This window comes from Phalaenopsis equestris, unplaced genomic scaffold (genome assembly GCF_001263595.1).
Source record: "Phalaenopsis equestris unplaced genomic scaffold, ASM126359v1 Scaffold000002, whole genome shotgun sequence".
Taxonomy (NCBI): domain Eukaryota; kingdom Viridiplantae; phylum Streptophyta; class Magnoliopsida; order Asparagales; family Orchidaceae; genus Phalaenopsis; species Phalaenopsis equestris.
The window spans coordinates 50,640,456-50,667,544 of NW_018164444.1; the positions used below are offsets into that span (position 1 = coordinate 50,640,456).

The 27,089-nt window shown below is 35.3% G+C and overlaps 2 protein-coding genes across 5 annotated transcripts in view; both read left to right on the forward strand.

Annotated features, from left to right (window-relative positions):
* LOC110034204 overlaps nucleotides 1-17,174 on the forward strand; it is a 30,864-nt gene extending 13,690 nt beyond the window's left edge. The window contains exons 4-7 of the mRNA XM_020738492.1: nucleotides 11,781-11,925; nucleotides 11,998-12,138; nucleotides 15,482-16,294; nucleotides 16,441-17,174. Coding sequence (XP_020594151.1) covers nucleotides 11,781-11,925; nucleotides 11,998-12,138; nucleotides 15,482-16,294; nucleotides 16,441-17,052 — 1,711 coding nt within the window. The 3' untranslated portion in view covers nucleotides 17,053-17,174. The remainder of the gene's footprint in view (nucleotides 1-11,780; nucleotides 11,926-11,997; nucleotides 12,139-15,481; nucleotides 16,295-16,440) is intronic.
* An 892-nt stretch (nucleotides 17,175-18,066) lies between these two features.
* On the forward strand, nucleotides 18,067-27,020 carry LOC110036971 (probable E3 ubiquitin-protein ligase HIP1). Of its 4 annotated transcripts, XM_020741558.1 has the most exons (7): nucleotides 18,067-18,234; nucleotides 20,213-21,579; nucleotides 21,652-21,822; nucleotides 22,285-22,329; nucleotides 25,975-26,073; nucleotides 26,139-26,285; nucleotides 26,451-27,020. In XM_020741558.1, the coding sequence occupies exons 2-7, from the start codon at nucleotides 20,419-20,421 to the stop codon at nucleotides 26,610-26,612; spliced, it is 1,785 nt and encodes a 594-aa protein (XP_020597217.1). In that variant the 5' UTR covers nucleotides 18,067-18,234; nucleotides 20,213-20,418; the 3' UTR covers nucleotides 26,613-27,020. The 4 variants fall into 4 exon arrangements, with proteins under 4 accessions (XP_020597217.1, XP_020597199.1, XP_020597205.1 ...); XM_020741540.1 differs by having other exon boundaries at nucleotides 20,213-21,822; XM_020741546.1 differs by having other exon boundaries at nucleotides 20,218-21,822.
* The last annotated feature ends 69 nt before the right edge of the window (nucleotides 27,021-27,089 follow it).

Consider the following 27,089-nt stretch of genomic DNA (forward strand, 5'->3'; position numbering starts at 1 on the left):
ATATATATATATATATATATATATATTCATTCAGATTGGTGATAAGCAATTTGCGAGCTATCTTGTTTTTTTTTCCTTTACTGTCCATGTTTATATGGATTGAATGGAATTTGGGAAAGTTCATTTGAAGGGTTTAAAGTTGTATATCTTTTAATTAAACTATTCATATGATTGATATTTGTGGAAGCATTGACGTGCATGTCCCCTAGCTTCTATATAAGGCTGCATTTCGGTTCAGGATTTGAGGAATAATTTATATTTGTCCCAAATTACAAAAAACAGAAAGTGCTATTTTATAAAATAGTATTTGTTAATATCCGGTTCTATTTAATAGCTTTAACATATTGAGCTTATTTATCTTAATCATGCATTACTGAATATAAAGATGATTGTTTGTGATGGCCTCTATCGTTAGCATCCATTATGAAATTGCTATAGAGAATATGCATACATTGGAATTTCTATTAACTCTAGGTGGCTCATGCTACATGTATTTTTTGAATCAAAATTTATTGAATTATCAATGTACCCTATCATCCCAAGTCAAAATAGGAAGGTTTATTTTTGGAGGTTTGCTCAAACAGGTTAGAATTTTTGATTTTGTGATTGATGTCTTGCAAGAGATAAAATAGGAAGGTTTACATACAGTACCAAGCAATTCTTATGCATTTATATGTCTGTCAATAAATCTATACATAAGTATTGAATGACATGTATAAAAATAATTTAAGTTAAGTGCTAGAAATACAAATACATGGAAATTGAGTGATCTACATATGAATCTCATTTTCAATTAAAATATTGCTGAGGCCTTTTGTTGGATCAATTATTAGAAATGTCACTTGCTGAATTCAATTGACTTGCTGAATTCATTTAGAATGATTTTAATGATCATTATATTTTAGGTTTTAAATAAATTACATGGACATTTAAATGCTCACCACTCGAAATATTTTTATCCTGAAATGTTTGTGCCATATATCCAAAATGCTTGTCCAAAATGCTAGTCAACTGTTGAAGTTTTTCATGCTTACCTTTATTCGAGATAATTACTTACATACCACCCAATTCATATGTATTTACATATCTAGCATCTAAAGTTTACCTTTTATATTCATAGAACCCAAACCTTACATTTCACATCAGAAATCACATCAGAAATACCACATGTTCAGCTTCAGAAAGTGATATATACCTTTTTTATACACATGTAAGGTTCTATGAAAAAAAAAGAATGAAGTATAGGTGTCAAATATGTAAATATATATGAATTTAGTGGTATGTATGTAAATTTTCATTTCTTTGGTTTCCTTTGAGTTCTGAGTTTCAATGTGCTGATGTGTTCCTCACGTCAAAACATAATAGGTATTTAAATTTTTTTTTTGGGGAAAGGCAGCTACTGGATTCTATTTTTATCAATTTAGCATCTAAATACATGTATTTATATTTCCACTTGATTCTCACGCAAAGCATATTAAATTTTAATGACTCTTTATGTTGTAAACAAATATACACATCTAAATACATGCGTGTATTTGTTTAAATACAAATTTACAGCAATACACCATTTAATTAGCACCGAAATTAGGAAAGGAATTGCTGTTTAGAGAATTTGATTGAGGGCCTTTTAAGTTTTGCCTGTAAAATATTGAGGCTTTGAAGAATATTGACTCTTTTCATTTCTGATTTTCTTACATATGTTCTAAATATGTTCTTTTGTTTTTTTTTTTATATAATCATTCCCTTACAATCATTTTATCTATGAATGTAAAGCGGCCCTCTTGAACTCTTGGTTGAACCACAGGTATATAAATTGAGCAATAAGTTTTATTCATTTTCAATGATCGGGCCAATAATATATACATATATTATTGATTTATTCTGTCTTAAGGCAAGTAGATGATTTAAAAATGAAACATTCTTTTTATGATAAATGTATGAGGACTTCAAGTAATTATAGACTCCGGGCTTGACTGAACAATTCAGATGAGTTGTTAATGCGTGCATTTGAACAATGCATATACACTGAAGTTGTACTAAGAGTCTCCCTTAGAGGAATGTCCGTTAATATCTTGATATTTATGCTTCAGAATTTAATTCGTGGCTTATGGGAACATGTAAGAATGCAAAGAAAACTACCTACTACACTTTGTGTTTAGTTTATACATCATCGGATTTTTGCACAATTTTAGTAATCTGATATCAGAAATTTTGTTATTTACACATGTGGCACCTAAACTACAATGAACAAACACAGTTTCTTTAATCATTATGTATTTATCCATGTTAAGCTAAGTTTCAAATGAAAACCTGATTTATGGTGCATATACACACATGCTTCCCAAACTCTATGCATTAATTTCAAAGGGTGAATGATCTGTGTTGGAATATCATGTTGGCTTATAAGTTGGAAAATACGAGGATTTAAGGTAATGATGTATATCACTATACTCATGCTTATATAGTTGAAATTTTTAAACCAATAGTTGATTAGTAGTTCTCGTTTCCTTTCTGTAGGTTTATGATTGCTTTAAACCCAACTCTTAATGACTTGTGAACCATAGCGTCGTAGTGCATAGCCTCGTAGTGTTGGTTACTGAAAATCTAGAAATCATAATGCTACAAAAGCACCACATACATGAACATTATATACATGTGACACATGGTTGAGGATTCTTACCTTTGATATGTTCACTTGCCAGTTAGTTGATTGAGATTGAAGTTGCCCAACCTTAGAGTGTCTTGCTCGTAGCTCCTACTCAATATTGGCATATAAACTTCGATGCCTCAGTTGCCTGTGGGATTATGATGGATGAGAAGTCTAAAACTGAGCCGCTCTTCAACTTAAAATCTTATACCCCATTCTGATTTTCCATATACCTTATCACTTAACCTTTTTTATGAACACATACATGGATGATATGTTCTCTTTCAGTTGCCTGTGTTGATATGACTTATATTCAAGTCATGACCAACATATACCTTTGACAAAAATATAATTTCAACAACTCCTCGAAAATTCCACAACAAAACAATTTCAAAACTATAAAAATGTTTTATACTTTAATAAACTAATTTTTTTAATAATAACATCATAATAATTTACCTTTTAGATTTACGAGAATTCTTTGGATGAGGTAACCTACGTTTGCTTACAATAATTCTTTGGACTAAATTCAAAAATTAATAGAGATGTCGGGATGACGGAACCGTGAGATCTTGACCGGTGTAGCCTAACATAATTAAAATTACCTCCACTTTCTTCAATTATTTTCAACAACAATGAACACCAATTCAAAACACATTGCACAAGATCGCACCAAAAAATAACAACAAGAACCTGAAATAGATTGTTCGAGACATTTTCTTTTCCCTCTCTCATTTTCTTTGAACGAGGTGACGACGCGATCAAGCAACGGTAAACACTTGAGCAGCGGTCGAGACCACAACAGGAGCGAAGGACGATCCTCAGCTAATTTTTCATAGATTAAACAACATACACTCTTAGGACTTTGAGGTTGTTCGTCTACTCGACATAAATTCTCATGCTATCTTTTAGGCATTCGTATGACCGAATCTCGTACGATATAAACTTTAAACTCTTTTAGGATTTCGAGGTTGTCGTTCAATACGATGTAAACTTTCATATCTTCTTGGATTATTTGCATATGTCATGCAGATGTAAGTTTAAAGTGTCTAAATAATTTACAAGACTGAAACATTATATAATTTCTTTTTGAAGACATAAAACCAACCATAGACTAGTTTGAGATGCCATTGAAGCTTCTTCAGTATCTTTGACATCTCATACTTTTCACTCATTTGAATTCCGAAAATAATTATTTCACATTGAGTCTTTTTCTTTGACTTTCCTGCAAGCAATCATGGAAGCCTAATTGTTGAATTGTTGAATACGAATCCTCTGATCTTAATCGAGTTTTCTTACATCATCAAGAGTTCTCTTAGGTAATTTTGATTGTTTAAGATGTAATTAACTATAAGAATTTGTCTCTATAGAAGAATTAGTAACCTAGATAACCTAAATCCTATCTAATTTTATATTAAATTGTGAAATTGTCGGTTATAAATCTCATAGACCAAAATCGAGTCATAAACTTTTTAATTTAAATAGTTAAACCTACTGACAAGTGATACACTCATCTTTCAAGAAGATATATCACTTGTGTTATTGTGTTTAGTTTTCTAAACTATTAAATATTAGATTTATACGATCTTGTTGTTTTCCAAAATAAAGAGTACTGTTTTTAAAATCAAAATTACATTACATATTAAATTTAAAATTTTATTTTCCAAAAAATTTTGGCCGACATCCTATTTTATATTGAATATTCAATTCTTAATGAGTAGTCTTAATCGAAAGTGCTCTCTCGTTATTGGGAGGGGTAATTTAGCATAGGGGCTTGCACCTATTGGAAATCTCGAACCAAAATCAAAATAGTCCTTGCAAAATGAGGGTGAAATCTTTGGCAATGTCTTATCTGCTATTCAATCTGTCTTTTGAAAATTTGGTCCTCCAAAACTCCCTCAAAATAAAATTAATATATAATGCAGAGAGTTTTCTGGGGAGTGTCCGCGAATTTTGGAGCCCACAAAAAATAGTAAATAGAAAGATTCAAGGGGGTATGGTGAAATTTGAATGAAGATATATTCTGTTGTGGTATATTGAAAATTTAAAACGATCGACGATGAAGTAAAAAATAGAACGATAACACCAGAAAGTAACACAACAACTCCCTCAAAATAAAATTAATATATAATGCAGAGTTTTCTGGGGAGTGGCCGCGAATTTTGGAGCCACAAAAAAATAGTAAATAGAAAGATTCAAGGGGGTATGCTGAAATTTGAATGAAGATATATTCTGTTGTGGTATATTGAAAATTTAAAACAATCGACGACGAAGTAAAAAATAGAACAATAACACCAGAAAGCAACACAAAGGAACACACAAATTGACGTGGTTCGAAAAATTGCTTACATCCACAGAGTTACAGTGAATTTTACTAATTGAGGAATTTACACCGTTTGATCACGTCGACAAATACAAGAAAGAAATTTCTTATTTCCCCTCTCTCTAGCCACAACAGAAGACATGTTCAAAGAAAGAAAACACCGCAAACAACAATTCCTTCTTCCTGTCTTCAACTCAAGCAAGAACTCCTTCCTGCCTTCACCGGAAGAACTCCTTTCTTCTTCCACTATCTTCTTCGCACGAGAAGAACCTTTTCGCGAACTGAAGGAGGCGCGGGTGGAGACGGAAGTTCCTGTTTCGCGAGAGAGGAGAGAAGCCTTCTAGTTTGGAGAGCGACGGAGACGGAACGGGAGCGGGACGTTCGCGATAATAGAGCCAAAAGCCTTCGCGAACTGACGAAGCAGAAATATCGTGTGAGACGGGAATCACGAAATCAGAAGAAGCGAACGTGGGAGAGAGAGATAGACAGGAGCGTTTAATAGGTATTTATTTTTGTTTTTTCTGAACTGGGCCCACCTCAATAAATCTCCCACTTGGAGACCGGTACACAAACTACAACGTATTCTTCCTCAAACTGATATCCTTCACTGACGGCGTAACCCTTTTCCTTAAACGTGTTATCCTCTACCTCTGCAACTCAAGGCTGATGTCTTCACACCAGAAGACCAACTGAAGCTGCGCACAACTTCAGTTTCTCCGAAGTAAACATATCAGCAGGGTCTCCGGAGTAAACATATCAGCAGGGTTCTAGCTTCGACAAATATTTTCAGGAAACAATTGTCCGTCAGTCAACAATGACCGAATGAAGTGATACCTGATCTGAATGTGCTTAGTCCTGGACTGAAATGCTGGATTTTTGGCAAGAAATATGACGCTCTAACTATCACTGTAAAGAATTACCTTCTGATTCTTCTTGCCCAATTCTTCTAAGAAGCTCTGTAGTCATATAACCTCTTTTACAGTCTCTGCCACTGCTATGTACTCAGCTTCTGTAGTAGACAACGAAACTGTCTTCTGCAGATTAGAGCGCCATGATACTGCAGTGCCACCAAAAGTATAAATATAACCTATAGTACTTCTTCTGGTATCAATGTCTCCAGGTAGATCAACATCAACATAGCCCCGTACCTTTGAACTCTTTCCTGAGAAACACAAACAAGTTTCTGAAGAGCCTCTTAGGTAACTCAAGTTCCACTTCACTGCTTCCCAATGTTCCTTTCCAGGATTACTCATGTATCTGCTAACAACTCCCACTGCATGGGCAATATCCGGTCTGGTGCAAACCATAACATACATAAGTGAACCAATAGCTGAAGCATAAGGATCCTTACTCATGTGATCTCGTTCCTCCCCTGACTTGGGTGACAGATTCTTGCTGAGTTTGAAGTGACTTCCCAAGGGTGTGCCAACTGGTTTGGTCTTATCCATGTTGATCCTGCTAAGTATCTTTTTCACATACTCAGCCTGAGAGAGTCTCAATGTGCCTCTGACTCTATCTCTGACAATTGTCATACTAAGGATTTGCTTTGCCGCTCTCAAATCCTTCATTGCAAGGTGCCCTGACTTCTGCTCCTTCAGATTGTTGATCTCCTCAATACTAGCATTTGCAATAAGCATATCATCCACATACAACAGTAGGATGATATAAGAATCGTCAAAATACCTGACATAGCAACAGTGATCTCTCTGATATCTGTTGTACCATGCACTGTGCATGGAATTATCAAATTTCTTGTACCACTGTCTAGGAGCTTGTTTCATGTCATACAAACTCTTCTTCAATCTGCAAACTGACTATTCCTTTCCCTGTACCACGAACTCTTCAGGTTGGTGCATGTAGATGTCTTCTATAAGATCCCCATGAGGAAAGACGGTCTTTATATCTAACTGCTCAAGGAAGAGATCTTCAGTAACCACCATAGACAGTACTATTCTGATGGTTGTAAGCTTCACCACGGGAGAGAAAATCTCGGAATAATCAATACCATGATTCTACTGAAAACCTTTTACAATAAGCCTAGCCTTGTACCTCTTATTGTCATCGTGCTCAGTCTTCACCCGGTACACCCACCTGTTTTGTAATGCCTTCTTCCCAGATGGAAGTTCTGCCAACTCCTATGTCTGATTTTCTAGCAGAGAATTCATCTCCTCCTTCATGGCAAGCTCCCACTTGCTCGAATTTTTACCTTGCAAGGTTTTTTCTTAACTCTAAGGTTCTCCACCATTTGTCAACAGAATGTAGTTCAAAGTTGGAGAATAGCGCTGTGGAGAACGTCTAGCCTTTTCTGACCTGCGAATTGCCACTGTAGGGGTAGACTGCTCTGAAATTGAGTGTGGAACAATAGGAGTGGATGCATTGGATTCACTCTCCTAGTCACCTGCATCTCTGTCCTACACTGTGACCTCTGGTAAATCATCATCCCAGAAACGATATCCAAATGCCTCATCTCCATAGCCAATGAAATAACACTTTCTTAGCTTAGCCTCAAGCTTATTATGAGCATCAGGATTAATGAGAATATAAGAACGACAACCAAAAGTCGTAAGGTGAGAAAATTTTACCTCTTTCCCACTCTAGACTTCTTCAGGTAATTCATAGTTTAATGGAAGAGATGACCCCCTATTGATCAAATAAACTGCAGTACTGACCGCTTATGCCCTCTGGTGTGCAATCTCATGCTTTTAGCCAATTTTTATTCTCTTTTCTAAAGTTCAAACTTCATTAAGATATTTAATTATAGATGTGTCTAATATTTTTGCTTATTGTAGTGTAATCATGTTGTAAATTATATAATGGTATTTGAAATATATATAAGCATCTATTTGATTGTTTACATGTGCTAGAATCTATATTAGCACCTTTTCATTTAGGGCCCATTATAAGTGCGGCAGAGTTTTTGAAAACGCCGTATAACCGTTTGGTTTACTCGTTTTTTAAAACGCTGTCTGCCGCGTTTGGGGTTTTTTACACTAAACGCAGGCCGTGTGTCGACCCGCGAGCCGCGTTTCAAGATAAGTTGTTTATCCTGAAAGGCACGAGATTCCCCAAACAGACCCTTATTCGTAATCCTATTTAAACAATCAATATATTTTTTTTCAAAAATTTAGATCGACTATCTCGAAATCCATTATTTTTATCATTGCTTAACGGGATCTCCCGGCATTCAAATGTGTAAATATGAGTTTATATAAAATGAAACAAATTTAAATTAAATAAAACCTTTGTTTGCAACTTACATCTTCCTCGAGAAATTCAAGCATCACCCTTCAATAATCAAATCAGTTTTGAAAGGAGGAATTGTTCTTCAGTATGGTGCTCGCACTCAAAATGAAGGTGATTTTCAAGTAGCTATAAATATTTGTTGTTGATTTTAAGCTACAAAAGTCATGGAACTACATCAAGGTTCATGCCATTAGTTCTCCTTTTTTGAACTTTACCATGCACAAATCCATTGGATGGAGACTAGTTTCAAATGAGCTTATGGTTTGGGTGAATGGGATATGTTGAGCAATATAGTAGTAGTTGGGAATGGAAAAAGAATGTAGCAGGATTTACATGCATACCGCCCAAATTTTTCATATCATATAAAAAGATATTATCATGTTAACCTTTTAAAAGGGAAATACACATTTTCTTGAACATTGCATATTGCATTAAAATCAATAGTGGTTACCAAAATGAGCTAAACTACCCTTACATATGAGACAAATCATCTAAAAGAATAGAAAAAAGATCTATACAACCATCTACATGCTTCAAAACAAAATTATCCTGTAGAGCCAACTTAGCACAAAAATGAGTTGTTCTATTATAATGAAATAAAACTTGTCTAAAGCAAGTGAGAAGCGCCACATCCATAGCGGTTGGCCACGCCAAATGCTTATGCTCCATGGTGGATTGGAGGTATTGAATGATATTGTTGTTATCACTCTCAATAATGACTCCATTGCACTCCAACATCCAGGCCTCCAAGATAGATTACCGAAAGAATAGCTTTCCACTCCACTTGGGAGCTATCCCAATGCTCAAACTTTCTACCCATAGCCATCAATCCATTCCCAATCTCGTCTTGAATAACACAATCGGTCCCAATTATACCGTAAGAAGTAAGAGCTCCATCCACGTTGATCCTGATCCATCCAAAGGTGTTGGCGGATGCTAAAAATAGCTCGAAGACAACCCATCGGGCTGGCTGGAATGGAAACTTGTGGGTCACCATAAGAGACTCCAAAATAGTATCTGCAATGATAGATGGAGGGCCATGAGATCTGCCATGGGTCTTCACATTGTTGACACAACAAGGAAATGGAGCTAGAAAATTCACAACACAAAAGAACACACAGATTTACGTGGTTCGTCAAATTGCCTACATCCATGATGTTGCAGAAGATTTTACTAATTGAAGAATTTACACCGTTTGATCACGTCAACAATTATGGGATCTCTCACTTGCTCTCTCTCTCTTTACACCGAGATTCACCCAAGAGCAAGAACACCAAAGAAGAAGAAATACATACAAGAGAAAAAAACTTATTTCTCTTCTGTCGCAAGCCAACATTAAGAAATCAAGAAGAGCACCTTCTTCTTCCACTGTCTTCTTCTTCCTGCTGCCAAACACGCAAAAGCAACTAAGAAAGAGCACCTTGCAAAAACACATTTTTCTGCCTTCTGCTTTCCGTAAGCCTTAAGAAGAATCCAAGCATGGAGTCTCCTTTCTTGTTTCCGCAAACTGAAGGAGGCGCGGACTGCTTTGCGAATGGCAAGAGTAACCTTCTGTTTTTGCGAGAGACGGGGGAGGGCTTCTGTTTCGAGCAAGACGGGAGGAAACAACTCAAAACTAAAGAGGCAGAAGTGGGAGAGAGAGAGAGGTGATATATATTTTTTTTTTTTTTTTCGTTTTTTCTGAACCGGGCTCCACCTGAACACATTCATAGGATGTAAGATTCATAATGTATAGTAAATAGATTAAGGCAACAACTTCATTTGAGATATCATTCATTTTGTACAGTGAAGAGACTAAAGCAGCACACTGAAGTATGATGTTTTTGAATGTAAGATCAATAGAAAGAATGACATGAAACAAAAGAAAAAAGTTGGTTGTCACAATTGTCAATGGACTGCACATATGCTGCAGTGATAAATTTATAGAATAAAAAATAAAAAAATAGCAATGTAAATTGATGGAGTGACTGTTTTACATTGTTAATAATAGATATTGTATGCTAAAAGAGTTTCTTATTAAACTCGAGAGAGAATTTTATACTTGTTTTAACTTTGACAACGAACCTGTGTTATAGAGGGATTTTTTGCTTCAAAGTTTTTAAAAGCAAAAAAATTACAAGACCTTGCCCAGATATAAGGATCCACTAGCTAGCTGTGAATATTCTATGAGGTAGTTATTCACCCTTGAAAAATTGATGCGATGCCAGTATAATTTTTTGATAAGGTAATTATGTTATGAAATTTAGGGCGAAACAATCACAGGAATCTACACAAATTCAGTAGAAGAACGCAGAGATTTAACGAGGTTTGGCAAAGATGCCTACATCCTCGGGAGCGAGCGGCGAATTTCACTATTCAGAGGGGAGTTAAGTTACATACCCAAGAGTTACTCATATATATAAACATATAAAAAACATAAATAAATTATCAATCGCTGAAGCCGTTAAATCTCTGCGTTCTTCTTCTGGATTTGTGTCGATTCCTGTGATTGTTTCGCCCTAAATTTCATAACACCACAACAAATTATACTAAAATGATGACATTGAGATACAATGTTAGTGGCTACACACACTAAAAGTGCAAATTCCTTAGTGCCGGGTGTCGGAGATTGACAACATCTTTCAGCAATATCAAAGCGAACAATATGTCATTGGGTAGCTCAATGCTAACTGGAGTGTGTTGTTAGCAAAATCAACATACTTAATTCAGTATAGCATTAGTTAAATCACTTACAATCTATTTATCCAATGAATAACCCAATTTAATTTTATGAATTGAATGAAGATAGCATGAACAGGGCACTAGCTTATTTATTTACGCACAAATGAGGTGAAGGACAAAGCAATCTCTCAAAGGGCATGACAATAACGTTGTTGCAATTTTTGGACACCAACAAAAAAAATGATACTTCAAAATGTTCTTAAGAAATTATGCCATGCAGCTATCAATATTCAGTATCTAACTTTCTATTTAATATGATTTGCTTATTTGAGTCATGATGAACATTAGAATGCACATTCTAATCTTTTCTAATTCCATTTGGCATTTTATTGTTCATGTTCATGGTTCTTTGTTTTTCTTGATTCCACTTCTAACTTTTTATCATTTTACAAGATTGATTCACCTAAATTTTAATTCAGTTCCTAAACTTCCTTATTATTTTACCAATTCGGTCATGAAATAAATCTCATAAATTCTGTACTATGTTAGTCTTAAAATGCATGGAATATGTTTTAAAGTAGCTGTTCCAAATGATTCATAAAAGTCGCTCGAGGGACTTGAACTATTTGTTGAAGTTAAAAAAAGTTTTACTGGTATATTTTGGTTTCTGAATTTCGTCATTTCTATATTGTTGAAGTCTGGTTAAAAGTGAATTCTTTTTACTGGAAATATACGAAGGGATTCATTTCTGTTTATTGTTTGCTCAAGGCAATTCACACGGCCCTTGCTTTCCATTTCTCCACTCTAACGCATAGGAACCACTGCCGCTTTTTCCATTGTCCTTTTTTTTTCAGTATTTGATGACTTGTAAAGTTTTTCAGTGTATCTTTATATTTCTTGTTGCAGTGAGTGTCCTAAGGAAACTATGGAGGCTGTGGCAACTCTGATTTTTGCTGCTGCTAGATTCTCAGACTTGCCTGAATTAGGTAACCTCAGGCACGGGTTTATAGAGCGATATAGAACTACCATGGAGTTATATACGAATAGAGAGGTACAAAGTATAATTTTTGATGGATTTTGCTTGTCGCCCTAGAACAGCTTCAAATCTTATTTTTTTCTACAGTTTGTTGAGAAGCTGCAGAAGAAGTCTTTTCTGCAGAACGAGAAATTGCGGTTAATGAAAGATATTGGCAAGGAATTTAAAATTGATTGGGACGTTAAGTCACTTGAATACAAGTTGTCAAATTCATTGTCAAAGACTATTGTAAGTATGCACTAGTAGTTTCATTTTCATTTGTTTCTTCTTGGAAATTTTTATGTAAAAAAAAATTTTATGGGCTGGTTGATAACAGCCTTAGGGGGTGTTTGGTAGCAAATTTACTGGTTTCGCACCCTCTCTCCCGATCGCAAGAGTCGCTGCCCATGAACCTTTCCCGCCTTCCCTGTTTCACGAAACGACGCTGCCTCTTGTCTCCTTTAAGTTGCGAATAGAAGCGAAGAGAGTTTCTAAGTCACGGTTGGTGTTCTTCTTCGGGCTTCCTCAGGATAGAAGGAAAGTGCAAACAATAGTTCCTTACGGTGAAAGAAGAAGAAAGAAGACGAAGAAGATTGTTCTCCATTGGCTTCTTCTTGGTGGCTTGTAGCAGAAGAGAAATTTGTTTTATTTCTCTTGTAAGTTTATCTTCTTCGGTGTATCTCGGCGTAGAGTTTCTTCGGTGTATCTCGGTGTAGAGAGATAACAGAGAGAGAAGAAGAAAGATGACCGAAGTGAGAGATTCCTCTTGTAAGTTGAGATGATCGACTGATGTAAATTCCTCAAGTAGTAAAATCGTCTACAACTCTGTGGACGCAAGCAATTTGCCGAACCACGTAAATCTGTGTGTTCTTTTTTGGTGTGATTTTTTCTCTTTCTATTTTTTGCTTCGTCGATCATTATCCTGTTTGATTTATATATATATATATATATATACCACATCAATTGATATATATTTCATAACAACTGATATTAGAGCTTTGTTCGGATCTGAGGAAAAATGATTGCTGCAGATGAAGTGAAGGTTTTAGGGATCGAGAAATTTGATGACACAGATTCTGGTTATTGGAGAATGCAGATAGATGACTACCTCTATGGGAAGAAACTTTATCTTCTGTTATTAGGGAAAATACTTGAAAGAATGGATGAGGCTGAATGAAATTTGTTGGATTGACAAGTTCTGGGGGTTATTCGATTGACCTTATCGTGGTCCGTTGCACACAATGTCGTCAAGGTGAGGACGACTGCAGATCTCATGACAGCCTTATGAAGTATGTATGAAAAACCATCGGCGAATAACAATGTATACTTGATGAAGAAGTTATTCAATTTGAAGATGACGGAAGGTGTTTCTGCTGCTCAACACCTGAATGATTTCGTTACTATCACAAATTAATCAAGTAGAATATAGTTCTCCCTAATCTTCTTCGTGGTGGCTTGTGGCAGAAAAGAAATTTAGTTGGGAAGCCATGAGGATGAAAGTTAGTTGTTTTGCAGGTAAATCTAAACTGAAATGCGATGATATTCGTGATTTGATTTTGGCTGAGGAGGTTCGTAAGAAAGATTATGGCGAGATCTCAGGTAAGAGTTCGACACTGAATGTTGATTTCAGAGGGAGATGACATGACAATAACTCAAATAAAAGGAGATCAAAATCAAAGTCTGGTTAGCAGACAATCTACTGGAATTGTGGCAAGGCTGGCCACATAAAGAAAAACTATAAGAATCCTAAGAAGATGAAGAAAGATAGTGCAAATGTGGTATCTGAGAAGTACATGATGCACTATTGCTGACAATTCATAATTCTGTTGATGGTGAAAGTGAAGAGGAGAGTGGTTCTGGAGCACCCATTCCTATTGTTCCACAAACAGATGGTGGAGAACCACAAGGCTATGAAGAAATCTTGCAAGATGGAAGTTCGAGCAAGTGAGAGATGACATAATTTTCACTAGAGAAGAAGACATTACATAATAAGTGGGTGTACCAGATGAAGACTGAACATGATGACAGGAAGAGGTACATGACTATACTTATTGAAAACGATTTTCAGCAGAGACAGAATATTGCACATACAGTGAGAGTTGTAAGCAGAAACAAGAGTAATCTAGAAAATAGCTTGGAGGTCAATGCTATGTGAACCCTGCTGTCAGGAAATAGCTTGGAGATGCAAGGTTGTTACTCTTGAGAAACTGAAGTTGTGCACAGCTTTAGTTGATCTTCTGGAGTGAAAACAGATGCTTTGAGTTGCAGAGGTGGAGGATTCATGTTTGAAGAAAATGGTGACATCGCCAATGAATGATATCAGTTCGAGGAAGAAGACGTTGTAGCAGGTGTACCGGTCTCCAACTGGGAGATTGGTTATGCTGGAGCCCGGTTCGGTAGAAGAAACCCAATCCCGCTCTCGCTCGATCGCTTCTCGCTTCCGCGTCCCTGTTGCTGATCACGATTCTTCGCGACCGCTCTCTCTCTTTCGATCACAAGAGTCGCGTCCCAACTCCCGCGAACCGTTCCCGCCTTCCCTGTTTCGCGAAACGACGCCGCCTCCCGTCTCCTTTAAGTTGTGAATAGAAGAGAAGAGAGTTTCTAAGTCACGGTTGATGTTCTTCTTAGGGCTTCCTCAGGATAGAAGGAAGGAAAGTGCAAGCAGTAGTTCCTTACGGTGAATGAAGAAGAAAGAAGAAGAAGAAGATTGTTCTTCCTTGGCTTCTTCTTGGTGGCTTGTTGCAGAAGATAAATTGATTTTATTCCTCTTGTAAATTTATCTTATTCGGTGTATCTCAGTATAGAGAGAAAAGAACAGAGAGAGAAGAAGAGAGAACAACGAAGTGAGAGATTCCTCTTGTAAGTCGAGATGATCGACTGGTGTAAATTCCTCAAATAGTAAAATCCTCCGCAACTCCGTTGACGTAGACAATTTGCCGAACCACGTAAATCTGTGTGTTTTTTTCTAGTGTGAGTTTTTCTCATTCTATTTTTCGTTTCGTCGATCGTTCTCCAGTTTGATTTATATATATATACCACATCAACTGGTATATGTTTCACAACATTTACACATGGATTTAACTTAAATTTGGCCAGACATAAAAAAAAACCAAACTTAAATTCAAAGCTCCGTTAAATTTATTTATTTATTTTATATTTTCATCACTTTTTTCCCTCGTTCTTCCCGTAATCAGGATTTAATAAATCCGAATAGGAGTCGGATTTAAAGGATTTATTTCACCATCGATGACCTTCATCTCTGTGAAAGCTCCGTGGAAGGATTATCGGATTTGATAAAACCTAGTTAATGCTAATCCTAGTTGCAGCCAAATACTGCCTTAATAAATCCTGTAAATCCGGTAAATCTGGGATTTAAGACAAAACTGAGAGAAATTGAGATGAAAATCCCACTTAAAATTCATTACCAGACAGCTCTTTAATGTACACTGATCACACAATAAGAGCTAGATTAATTGGAAAGAACTAGTTTGCATGTTAATGATGCTCCTGTCAATTCTGTGGCACTCAATTTCATTTTCTGCTCATCTATTTGTCAGTCAGTTCCTATTTTATTTCCTTCATGACTTTTCAGGATCTTCCAACGATACATTTTCCTTTCAGCAAAAAAAATTATATAGAGTCCCATATAACAGATGAAAAGGGAAAAGTAACAGATAGCAAGACTGAGGGAGTCAATGGAAGAAAGACAGTACTTGAAAAAACAGATGGGGGAAGAGATTTGACAGATAGGAGGAATGAAGTATTCAATGGAAGAAATCCAGTACTCGAAAAAGCAGAAGGCACCTCTTATCCAGCTAGTGACGTGCAGAAGCAGCAAATAGAATTTGAGAGGCTCGAGCCGGTGAACAACAACCATGAACAAAAGACTATACAAATGAGAGGAGATGAGCACCATTCCAGAAATGCTGTGCAGAAGCATCAAGTACAAACTGAGCATAGAAATATTCCTACCATTCCCAAATATGCTAATTCTCATCCGCATGATTCTACTGAAAATATTAAAAATTTAGCTGCTGATGAGTTCAAGAACGTTGCGCCACATCATTTTAGTAAGAGGCCTCCTCCTTATGTTAAAACCATAGGTAATCAGAATGGAAACCCTCACAAGAGATCAGAAGTTCACGAGGGGCTTGACTTGGTTGGTATTGAGAGGCGTGGTACCAATTCTTATCATGATAAAGCTATAAATACGTTTCTTGCAGACACTAAATTTACAGAGGATTTTAACGGAACCAATTCTTATCATGATGGTTTATTCCATTCTACAGCAGAGGAGATTGTCAAGGAGATGAAACATAATGGTCAACAGAGGCAGCCTGATGCAGCATTGAATCCTGAAAGCAAAAGAGCATCCAATCTTAAACCTCCTTATGTCAAACCCAAGGTAAAAAATCCATTGGAAAATGATTATTTGAAGCATACAAGCTATGAAATGTATAACAGAAGCGACAGTGGAGATTATCATAAGAATACAGATTTTTCTGTCAGGAGGAAGCACCTGCAACAGGGAACTGCCATGTCAAACCCAAGGTAAAAAATCCATTGGAAAATGATTATTTGAAGCCTACAACCTATGAAATGTATAACAGAAGCGACAATGGAGATTATCATAAGAATACAGCTTTTTCTGTCTGGAGGAAGCACCTGCAACAGGGAACTGCTCATGTACGCTCTACTGGTGAAGCAGATCTTGATGATGTTATAGACGGCGCAGTCTACCATTCCCATCGCAACCATCGAACATACATTGAGCAAACAATACATGGAAGGAGGAGCACGAATACTTCCTATGATGGGAGATGCGACGAGGAAGAGAAAGGGGACAAGCCCTTGCAGCATTACAGTAAGAAGGGCGAGTCAGGGAAAGTTAGAACAGGTACAAGCGAACCTCAAAAACAATCCATCTCTGATTATTCAAGAGTTGCAGAGAAAATTATGAAGGATGAGCAATACTTCAAGCTCTCAGGGCACACTCCAGCTAGAACTGCTTCCCTGCCCCCAACAGAGACTCATGTTGGAAGGCATGTGCGATCAGGGTCAATGCAACCTGATCTATTGAGCCCAAATGGTGATCGGGCGCATCCAAGGTTGCCAGATTATGATGACCTGGCTGCCCGGGTTGCGGCGTTGAGGAAGTCATGATGACCATGGTGAACTATCTGTTCCCCTTTTCCGACTTGAGGGGACTCCTTTTCCCTACTAGGATTGCTTGTTTTTCAGTTTTCCTAATGTAAATCAAACATAAAAGTTTAGGCCCCATTTGGTATTATATTTATTTTTCTTTGTATTTTTATCTTTGAAAACATGTTTGGTTATTTTAATTCATATTTATTTTTATTTTTAAAAATACATTACCATGTTTTTAAAAATACTCAAAAGATACTTTGAATGTTTTAAATAATATTTACTCTCATCAAACATATTTTAATTCAAATTTAAATATAAATAAGAAAATAAAAAAAAGAAAACAGAAAAAATGATCCTTAATGGGGGGGGCCTTAATAAATTCTGTTCAATTTGTTCTTTGCTTTAGATTTTAGCTGAACTTCTCATTTATGATCTGATCTCAGGTCGAACTGCAAATATTATGAGAGTAATATGAATTAAATTTAAAAACTTAAAATTTTTGCTATTTCGTTTAAAAGATAATTACAAAATATTTGTGTATGGATTCAAAATTATATAGTTTACACTTATGAAATAAAAAAACAATTAATTACAAGAATATTTTCTTGTAATAAAATTATATAACTAAATTCTAATAAATTATTTCATTTAAATAAAGAAATAAAAAACTTCAATAAATTATAAAATTTGTTGATATAAAATTATAATACATAATTAAATATTACAAAGTTAATTAAAATTTATTTAATTAATATATCTCATATAATATAAATGATTATTGAATTTATTGTGTAGCAATTATTTAATAAATTATTTGTTGAATAATAAAAAAAATTATTCACGAACATTTTTTTTATAAATTTAACAGTCAAATCTGTAACTCCCATAAAAAAAATATTATTAATATAAATTTATTTAAATAAAATCTTATATTTTTATGTATAAAAATTTATACATTTAAATAGAAAATTATATATAAATACATTAAACATTTATGGTAACAAATTAGAAAAAAAAAAAAAGAAAAAGAAAAGCCGCTACTGTTACAGCCCTCTTCTGTCCTCTTCAGTTCTCCTTCGGTGGTATAAACTCACTCTTCTAAGATGTCTTTCTTTGGATCCATCTGATTTGTGGATCTGTAGTTTGATTTGTGCGATCTCCTCAAATCGGCTCCTTTTCTAGCGCAATTTGAAACTTGTGAGTATTCAATCAGGTCACTGGATGAGGTCTTTTTTATCTTGATGATGTTGTTGTCTCATGAGTTTTTTTAAAAAATCAATCATGTGCAAAGCTAATCTTACTTCTTCTGCTTTTCAATTTTATTTCTGTCTTCATAAGTCATTCAAATGTATTTATTTATTTATTTAGTAAAATATGGCTTTTGAAATCATCTTTTAGGATTATTTTTTGACGTTCTTGGAGAAATCTGTGTTTTTTTAAGCTTGCAGACTTCAGTGGCCATGCTTATCTTGTTAGCTAAGTAGCATAATTTTTGGTTGAAACTTCTTTTTTGCTTGATCAAGTTCAAAGCTCTGGCCTGGCCGAGTTTGTTTTGATTACAAACAACAACAACAACAACAAGCATTTTTCCCACTAATTGGGGTGGGCTACATGAATTCTTTGTCTCCACTGTGTCCTAATGAGTGTCATATTTTCATTTAATTCTAATAAACTTAGATCATTTTTTACACAACATGCCTAAATCTTTTTTGGTCTGCCTCTACCTTTTTTAACAAAAACCAAATCTAAAACATCTACTGTTCTCACCAGATCATCAACACCAAATCATCAAATGGTTGACGTTTAATGCAACCAAACCATCTAAGATGATTCTCTCTCATCTTGTCTGCCACTGGAGCAAGACCAACCCTTTCATGGATACATTTGTTTCACATTTTGTCTCTCAAGCCACTCATCCACCTAAGCATTCTCATCTCAACAACACTTAACTTAGTTTTATGCTTTGTTTTTGTAGTCTAACATACTGTGCTATGCCATAAAACATTGCAGGTTTCACCACCATCTGAACTGTTTGGTTTGATTCTCTGAAAAAAAATGATTTCTAAGATTTGTTCTTCTTGTTTAGAGTTTAGGGCGGTTGTGTTCTTGATAAGTTATAACGAGGATTACACAATAGGACCAATGGGAGTTAATAGGCGATGTTCAAGACAACTTATTCAGACTTCTTGGAAGCTTAGGGTATTTTGCAGCTTCTCTTTGAGCTCTAGAACACATAGGTATTGTATTTATTCATACATAGACTAAAATAAATTTAGTAGGACGGTTAGGAGAGGTGCTTAAAATATTCAAAATTAAGTACAAGTATAAAACATTTTAGTGCATTAATATGATAATGATCATGACCTAAAATTATGAATTTTATATTTTGATGATAGGAATAGAGAGGGAACAATACAAGCTAACTTTAATAAGAATGCAATACCACCTGCCAAGCTTCTTATGTCCCGATATAGAGGTAGAGTAGACCCAAATAAGTTTATTGAAGGTAAGATGCATGTGGGGAACGGCTAAGTAGTCGGGAGTATTAAATGATTTCATTAAAGAATTTGTGGGAAACATATGTCAAGCATATACTAGAGAAAGCAGATTTATATGTCAAGCATATAGAAAGGGAACAGTACAAGGAAACATGTGTCAAGTATTAAATAGTTTCATCATGTTTGTGTCCTTAATGAGTAAGTTATTGTTATTTGCTTCATCAGTGGTCATAAGATCTGATTATTATCTTCACCTGCTTGAACCATGTTGATGGTTAGTAGAATTTTGTTCAGATGATAATAGGACCAATCACTCCTCATGTTGATGACAATGAAATGTTTATTTTTTTAATTTCAGCTAAAAATTCTTAGGATTGCTTGTTATTTAATTAAGGATTTAGGATATTAAAATTTTTTTTATCAAGCTTGTATATATTTTAACATGCATAATTATTTCATGAAATATTATGACATTTAAGAAATGGCTTTATTGAATAAGAGAAGTGTACCCATTTTCTTTGTTCTAGGTTTAGCCTTTAAGATGAAGCTAGCTTTTAATTATACAAATTTCCCTAGTTTTTCTAGTGAGCTTTTCTTCCATTATGCGGTATTTTTTTAATTTTAAGGTCAAACTTTCTATAAAAGCCCATTTCCATCAAGTCTTTCTTAATTTGCAGGACAGATCCATAGACATTAATTAGAAGCAATGGAATAGTAATTCTTTCGAGCCAATATCTGACCCTTTCAATAAAGCCGTGAATCTAATTGAAATAGCTTTGACATGGATCGACCATTTCACTAAAGTAATTTGTGTCTAAATTCTGTGGAGACCTCTACTTTTGCAGATTATGTATTATCTCCAAATGAAGCAAACACAGATTTTATGGCTATGACCCCTCAAGAAGCTGACGTTTTGGGTATCTGGAATTCAGGGGACCATAATACTAACCCATTTGTTGCGATTCAGAAAAATCACGATGAGACTGAAAGGGTTCATGGAAGAAATGTTTCTCTTTCAATAAATTCTGGTAGCAGCCCAAGGATGGAAGAAATGTATTGTGATAGAACTAACATACTGGAAAATTTGGACTTGAACCTTAATAATAGTCCAGTTGATGACGGGCAGTTGCTCACCCAAAATCCAATTCATATGAGTCCAGAGCACTACAACGTGCCGGCTGGCTTTCATGGCGACGATGTGGAGACATCATTGTGTGCTTCTGTGCCGGATTTGTTTGAACCCGAGTGTGTTCTTTATCCAAATTCTATAGTGAATTCATCTAGCTGTGTTGTAAAAGGCTCAGAACGTCACGATAGAGCGAGAAAGTCAGTCGATGTTCGCCGCATACCTTTGAAGAGGAAGAACATGGAAGAACTTATTGGAGAATCTTCATCTAATCATAATAATGCTGGAGACTTGAGCATTCCAAGCTCATCAAGGCATCTGCGTATTGGAAGCTTTTCAGGAGGAAATCAGAGTCCAAGTTTCAGCTCTATGCATTTAGGAGTTTCTTTTGAATGCTACCCTTCTTCTAGTTCACAAAGAAATTTACCAGAAAAAATTAATCTTGACTGCCAGAATGATGTCTCCTCTTCTCGGTCGCTTTCTGCTACGAGTGGTAACAATCTATTTAGTTCTTTGTCGCCTGGTGAACCATCTTCTTCGCAAAATCCTATTTTTCACTTGGCAGAGCAGAGCCAGCCTTACATGCTCTCTGTTCCTGGTTTGCCTCATCATGTTCACCATTCTCCTGCCAATTCAGGCATTGGTAGCTCATCAAGCATTGGCAGCTCATTGGTCCCAGCCTTTATACAACGGAGAATGAGACTATTTGGTTCTCAAGAGGAAGCAAACGTGAGCAGCTTGCCTAGAAATGACATCAATCAACTATTACAGGATCCACGAAACTGTAATCCATCTAATTCTAACTTGAGTATGTCAGGGAATGGAGTTAGCATGAGTTCAGGTATCATTCCATCACCAGCGTCTATCAGTGAACTGAGTGAAACAGTTCTTGTTCAGTACCCCAGAAATTTAAGTGAGGTTGTACGTAGCTCTTTGTTTCCTTCTATTGGATCTGAATCTGGACATCAAAATAGTAGTTTATATTTGCAGCATTCTAGTTCTGCTTCTGCCCAGGAGCTTGGTCAGTCTTCTGGAGCTGTTCGCCAAGGTGATTCCCCATTACATCCAAGGACTGCAGTTTTAACAGAGAGGCAGCGTGGTTTTTCGGCATTACCATTGCATGATAGGAGCCGAGATGGGAGAACTAGGATGCTATCTGAGGTGTGCTTAAAATACTTTTAGATGTTTTGTTTAATTTCGAAGTTTATTGTAGGATTGGCATAAAACAGTAGATTTCTTAATATTGATGAGGAAATTAAATTTATTTTTTAAATCTGGATTTTGGTGTTCCCAACCTGATCTATCTTGTGAAATTCAAAAATTCAATATTAAATTTGATGTTTTGTTGTTACAACTATCTTGTGAAATTCAAAATTTAAATATTGAATTTGATGTTTTGTTGTGACGACTATGTTCTATGTGGATGGATATAGATTTCTTAATTTCACTGAATGCAAATAATATTTATTGTTGAGCATCACTTTTCTATGAGAATCTAACCTCTAAATCATTGCCCCATTTTTTTTTTTCACTTCTGTTGGAAACATCAATAAAAGGTTACCCAGGTTATATTTTCTATTAATTGATTGTTCATTTATTTCTTATGGTGTATCCATGTTGCAGATCCGCAATGCTTTGGATCTTATTCGGACGAATCTGCATTTTGAGGTAATTATCATTGACAAAAAGTCAGAACCCTGAAATGTCTTTCTTAATCATTATTATCATGTATTAACTTTTGAGTATTGTTTGTTCAATTGTTACTACCTGCTGGTTCGAGTACTTTGACCATGAATTGGTCATATGGCCTGTCCGATCAGCCTGAAAGCATCGCATGAATTCGCTAGAAATGACAATTCAATTTGTGAACCATCGAATTGGACCCAATTTTGTGAAATCGCTCATTTCAACCTTTATGTCTTTCATCACCATTAATCATTGATTCAAGTGCTACAAACAAACCTAGCTTATTGAGCTTAAAATATAATATTTTAATTTTAAAGGTTTTTTTAAAATATTTTAAAAAATATTAATCGTGATGAAAAATTTTGGCCAACATGCAAATTGATTAGCTAGTATGTTGATAGGAACTTCTGCGGAAATTAGGTGAAATTAGGTCAGAACAAAATATTTTTGTTCATCGACACAAAATAACACAACTCATATACATAAAAGATAAACACCTACTATTTATCCCAAACCTTAACCCTAAGATACAAGACAACAATCACACATATCTTAACCATAAACATTTTAGCCCTTTTTATACCTTACAATAATAATTAACAAATGAGCAAATTGTCCCTTTTAGTTTTACGCCTAATATAAGTCCTTAAATTGTTTTGACTGGCTCGACGCGACTTAGTGGAGCATGAGGTGGACGATGTCGTAAGCATCACTCAAACATTACTCCCCTTCCAAAAAAAAGATTTCTTTTCATCGAGGAAGAGACAAAATTGGTGTTGGATTAAGTCGTATGGCTTTCACGTGGCGTCACAATTTGACGATCCTTTTCATTTAACAAGAAATTCTTAGTGACTCTTATGAGTTCAAAATACAGTTTTGTGCACATTCGTCGGCTGCAGCATAATCTATTGGTATCCTGACTTCAAGCAAACCTTGGAGAATACTGCAATCACAAACAATTTATCTAGTAGCTCATCAACCATCGAGATGATAAAATTGTAATGTATCATTTCTTTGTTCATTTCTAGGTAATCCACATAGAAACAAAAACTCCCACCCTTCTTCTTCACTAGCAAGACCGGGCTAGAGAAGGGGTTCACACAAAGCTATATGATTCCGACCTCCAACATCTCTCTGCTCATCTTTTGATGTTGGCTTCCCAGCTAGCTCGAATCTTGACTATATCGTGAGGTTCGGTCGGGAGCAATCTCGTTATTGGCTTCCCAGAAAATCACGGCTATATCACGAAGTTCGGTCATGAAGGATCCTGTTGTTGGCTTCCTAGAGAAATTGCAACTAGGGCACATCGCAATTGTGATGTTGGCTTCCCAACTAGCTCGAATTGTGTTTGTATCACGAGGCTTGGTCACGAATGGAACTTCTGTACGCCATGTTCCCGTCGTTGGCTTCCCGTAAATTTCAAATGTACTGATACGAATTTGATTGGAACTTCTGTAAAAATCAGAACAAAAAAAAAATAATTTTCTTCACCAACACGGAAAACACAATAATCTTGGTGTTAATAAAGTTATTAAAGATTATTAATATTTTTGATTAAGTTTAATTAAACTTAATTAATATTAAGTAGAAATTCTACGCCGAACTAGATTTTCGATACTCGCTTCTGCTTGTTTCTCATCTAAAACTGTTCGCACGAGATTTTTCTCTCATTGAAGTAAAAAATTGCACTAAATGGTTTTAATATAATGACATTTGTGTGATATGTGACTGTTATATGCTTGCATATAAATGAGGAACATTTATGTGATTAACATAAATTTGTGTGATTATAAATCTCGCACTTACACTTAAAGATAATTTCTAAAAACTTCAATGCGTTGCCTCGAAAGAATTGGAGATCGTCTTGTGTGTGTCAATATTCATGCAAAATATATAGTTTTGGTATGATGAAATATGTGCACAACTTCAAAATTATAAACTTGCATGCACTTCACCAAATTGAATAATCGTTTAAAGTTGAATGGTTCGATAATGTTGTGTAGGTTAAGGTTAAATGTGTCATCATAGAATTATTTCTCTTATAAGCATGCAAAATTTTTTAAGAAAATCTATGATTATTTTAAAGTTAAAATTCCTCATGTTTTTTTTTTAAAATTAAATTCAAGATAATCCAATCATGTAGGCTTTTAATCGGCTCTCCTTATCTTTAGGGTAAAATTATAAGTCCTACTCAACTAATCCGTTCTCCTCCTCCTGAGGACCAGAGTTGATAAGCTTAGTATGTTTCAATAATGTTCAAATCACATATATAAGAAATTGTTAAGTCTAAATCACCTAGTATGATCATCCTCCTCAAAAGAATTGATGCTGACATGACTAACATTTTATAGTTATTCATGTGTCAATTTTAAAATGAATTTCAAACATAAATGTTTTCACTACTCAAATTTCTCGATGATGGTCGTGTTGACTGAAGACTTCAACTGGATGGGTCAAATTTTTAAATTAAAAATTTTAAAGTAATCAACCAAAACATTTAAAATAAAATTGATCACTTAAAAAACTTGAAGCAAAATTCATCTACCCTCTGCAATTTTTTATCGAGGGTGAGAAACTTTTGATTGAACAATTCACAAAGAGCGAATGTCTTATCGAGTGTATCATTATATTCACACTAAAAATAATCTCACACCTGTAAGGACGTGGTTCGTGTCCTCTGTTCACGTGATTTGACCCAAATGCTCTACAGAAAGGAGCAGTTACAACCAAAGCCCTCTAATTGACTGCCAAATGACATTGTTATATTACGTTCATGATCGCAACCCATATGTTTTCCAATGACTATTTACTCTTTCAGTTGTGAATCATAAAGGTATAATTGATTAATATAAAACCATTTGTTTACTAAAATCGAATTAAATTTATCCCATTAGACAATCATCCACACCCCGAGTCTACAAGACTCCCTTGGACGACACAATATATGATTATTGACAAGTGTCATTTAATCAGGTTGGGTTGACTATCTTCTTTGACTAAGTAGATCAGAAACCATAACGATTGAGGATGATGAAACTATGATATCTTGATTGGATTCATCATCATTTAAGCTATAAAATAATTGGGTTTATACTTGATCTGAATTTGATCCCTAATATATTTCGAAGGGACGGCTACTATTTATTTGCTACTATTGTCGAGTCACATTATCCTGTCCCAAAATATTGTAAGAATGTAAAATACGATTTGCGCTTGCAGTGTAACATTATTCATCTACAGCTTGGAAATTTATAATACTGTTCTTTTTTCATATCACTTCTCATGCATGAATATATGTTATGAAATTGCATCTTTTTTGTTACATGTTGTATCAATCACCTTTACGAGCCACCACGATGTGAAGATGAATGAGAAAACTCATTATTAACTTCGATTATTTGATGTTTAAAGATGCATTTGTCTATCTATTGTACTACATTGTTAATTTTCTCTTACAAGCATCTTTATTTATGATGAAGAATTTATCACCCAGCCTATTTCATGATTACTTAAAGCACAATTTATCCCTGATCAGTATACAAAAAAGCCATGAGAAGATTTCTTTACATATTCTGTTATGAAATCTGTATCAGAACCCTATATCTTAACAAGTCCTGCATCGATCAGGACGTCTTCATTTTCAATCAGTCCGGGTTCAACGGGCTCGCTGACTTGAATGACAGGCACAGAGACATGCGGCTTGATGTTGACGACATGTCCTATGAGGTGAGTTTTTCATGCATTTGCTAATATGTTTCTCAAACATGCAATTTAACTTTGATGTATTCCAGGAGCTATTGGCGCTCGAAGAGAGGATTGGTTATGTCAATACTGGACTTTGTGAGCAGACAATTTTGAAGTTCTTGAAGAAACGGAAATACTCGCCTTGCGAGTTGGAGGCAGCAGCTTCGGAGCAGGAGCCCTGCTGTATCTGTCGGGTGAGCTTCTTTTCAATACTGATTTTGCTGTTCTTAAATTCTCTCAGAAAAAAAAAATATCATAAAATGGAGTATCAATCGTTCTGATCAGCCTGAAATAATTTTTAGTTTTCCTCCATTGTGATCTGGTGTCAATCTAACCTTCTTCTGAAACTCGACATTCAGGAAGATTACAAGGAAGGAGAGGCAATTGGCACACTGAACTGCAGGCATGATTTTCACACTGATTGCATCAAACAATGGCTAATTATCAAGAACTTGTGCCCTATTTGTAAGACGACAGCTTTAGTGGAAGGTGGCCGCACAATCTCTGATGGGACAAAATGATTCAGCTTCAGTATTATTGATTTTTCACTTTTTTCATATTTTAAACATTTCCTAGTAAAGTGCAAAAATAGTCCCCAACTATTTGTATGTGGCCTTTGGTCCCAAAGTTTATATCTGAGATGAAATAATTTCCATGATGGAATATAAGAGCTCAATTTTAAAATAGTCAGGGATTATTTTTGCATTTTTATAAACCCAGGGACTAAAACAGTCCCGTACAGATAGTCAGGGTCTATCTTGGCACTTTACTCGACATTTTTAGATGTTCATATGTCCAAAATTAATTAACTTTGCTCCATTTGAACTGGAAGTTCTTTGTTTTTGGACTCTCACCAATTGTGAATCTGGGTGGCTCAGAAATATGGAGATGATACTTGTTGTGCTATTAATTTATCATGAATTTATGCTTATTATTAGTGGAAGTTGATCAGAGATTAGTCTTTTGCAGTTTTCCTTTTGTAAAGATGGTTGGTGTTC

Coding starts and splice junctions, on each gene's coding strand:
- LOC110036971 (XM_020741540.1), top strand. CDS start 20,419: ATGGCTATGACCCCTCAAGAAGCTGACGTTTTGGGTATCTGGAATTCA. Junction 22,330..25,974: donor GGACGAATCTGCATTTTGAG/GTAATTATCATT, acceptor TGCATCGATCAG/GACGTCTTCATTTTCAATCA. Junction 26,074..26,138: donor TTGACGACATGTCCTATGAG/GTGAGTTTTTCA, acceptor GATGTATTCCAG/GAGCTATTGGCGCTCGAAGA.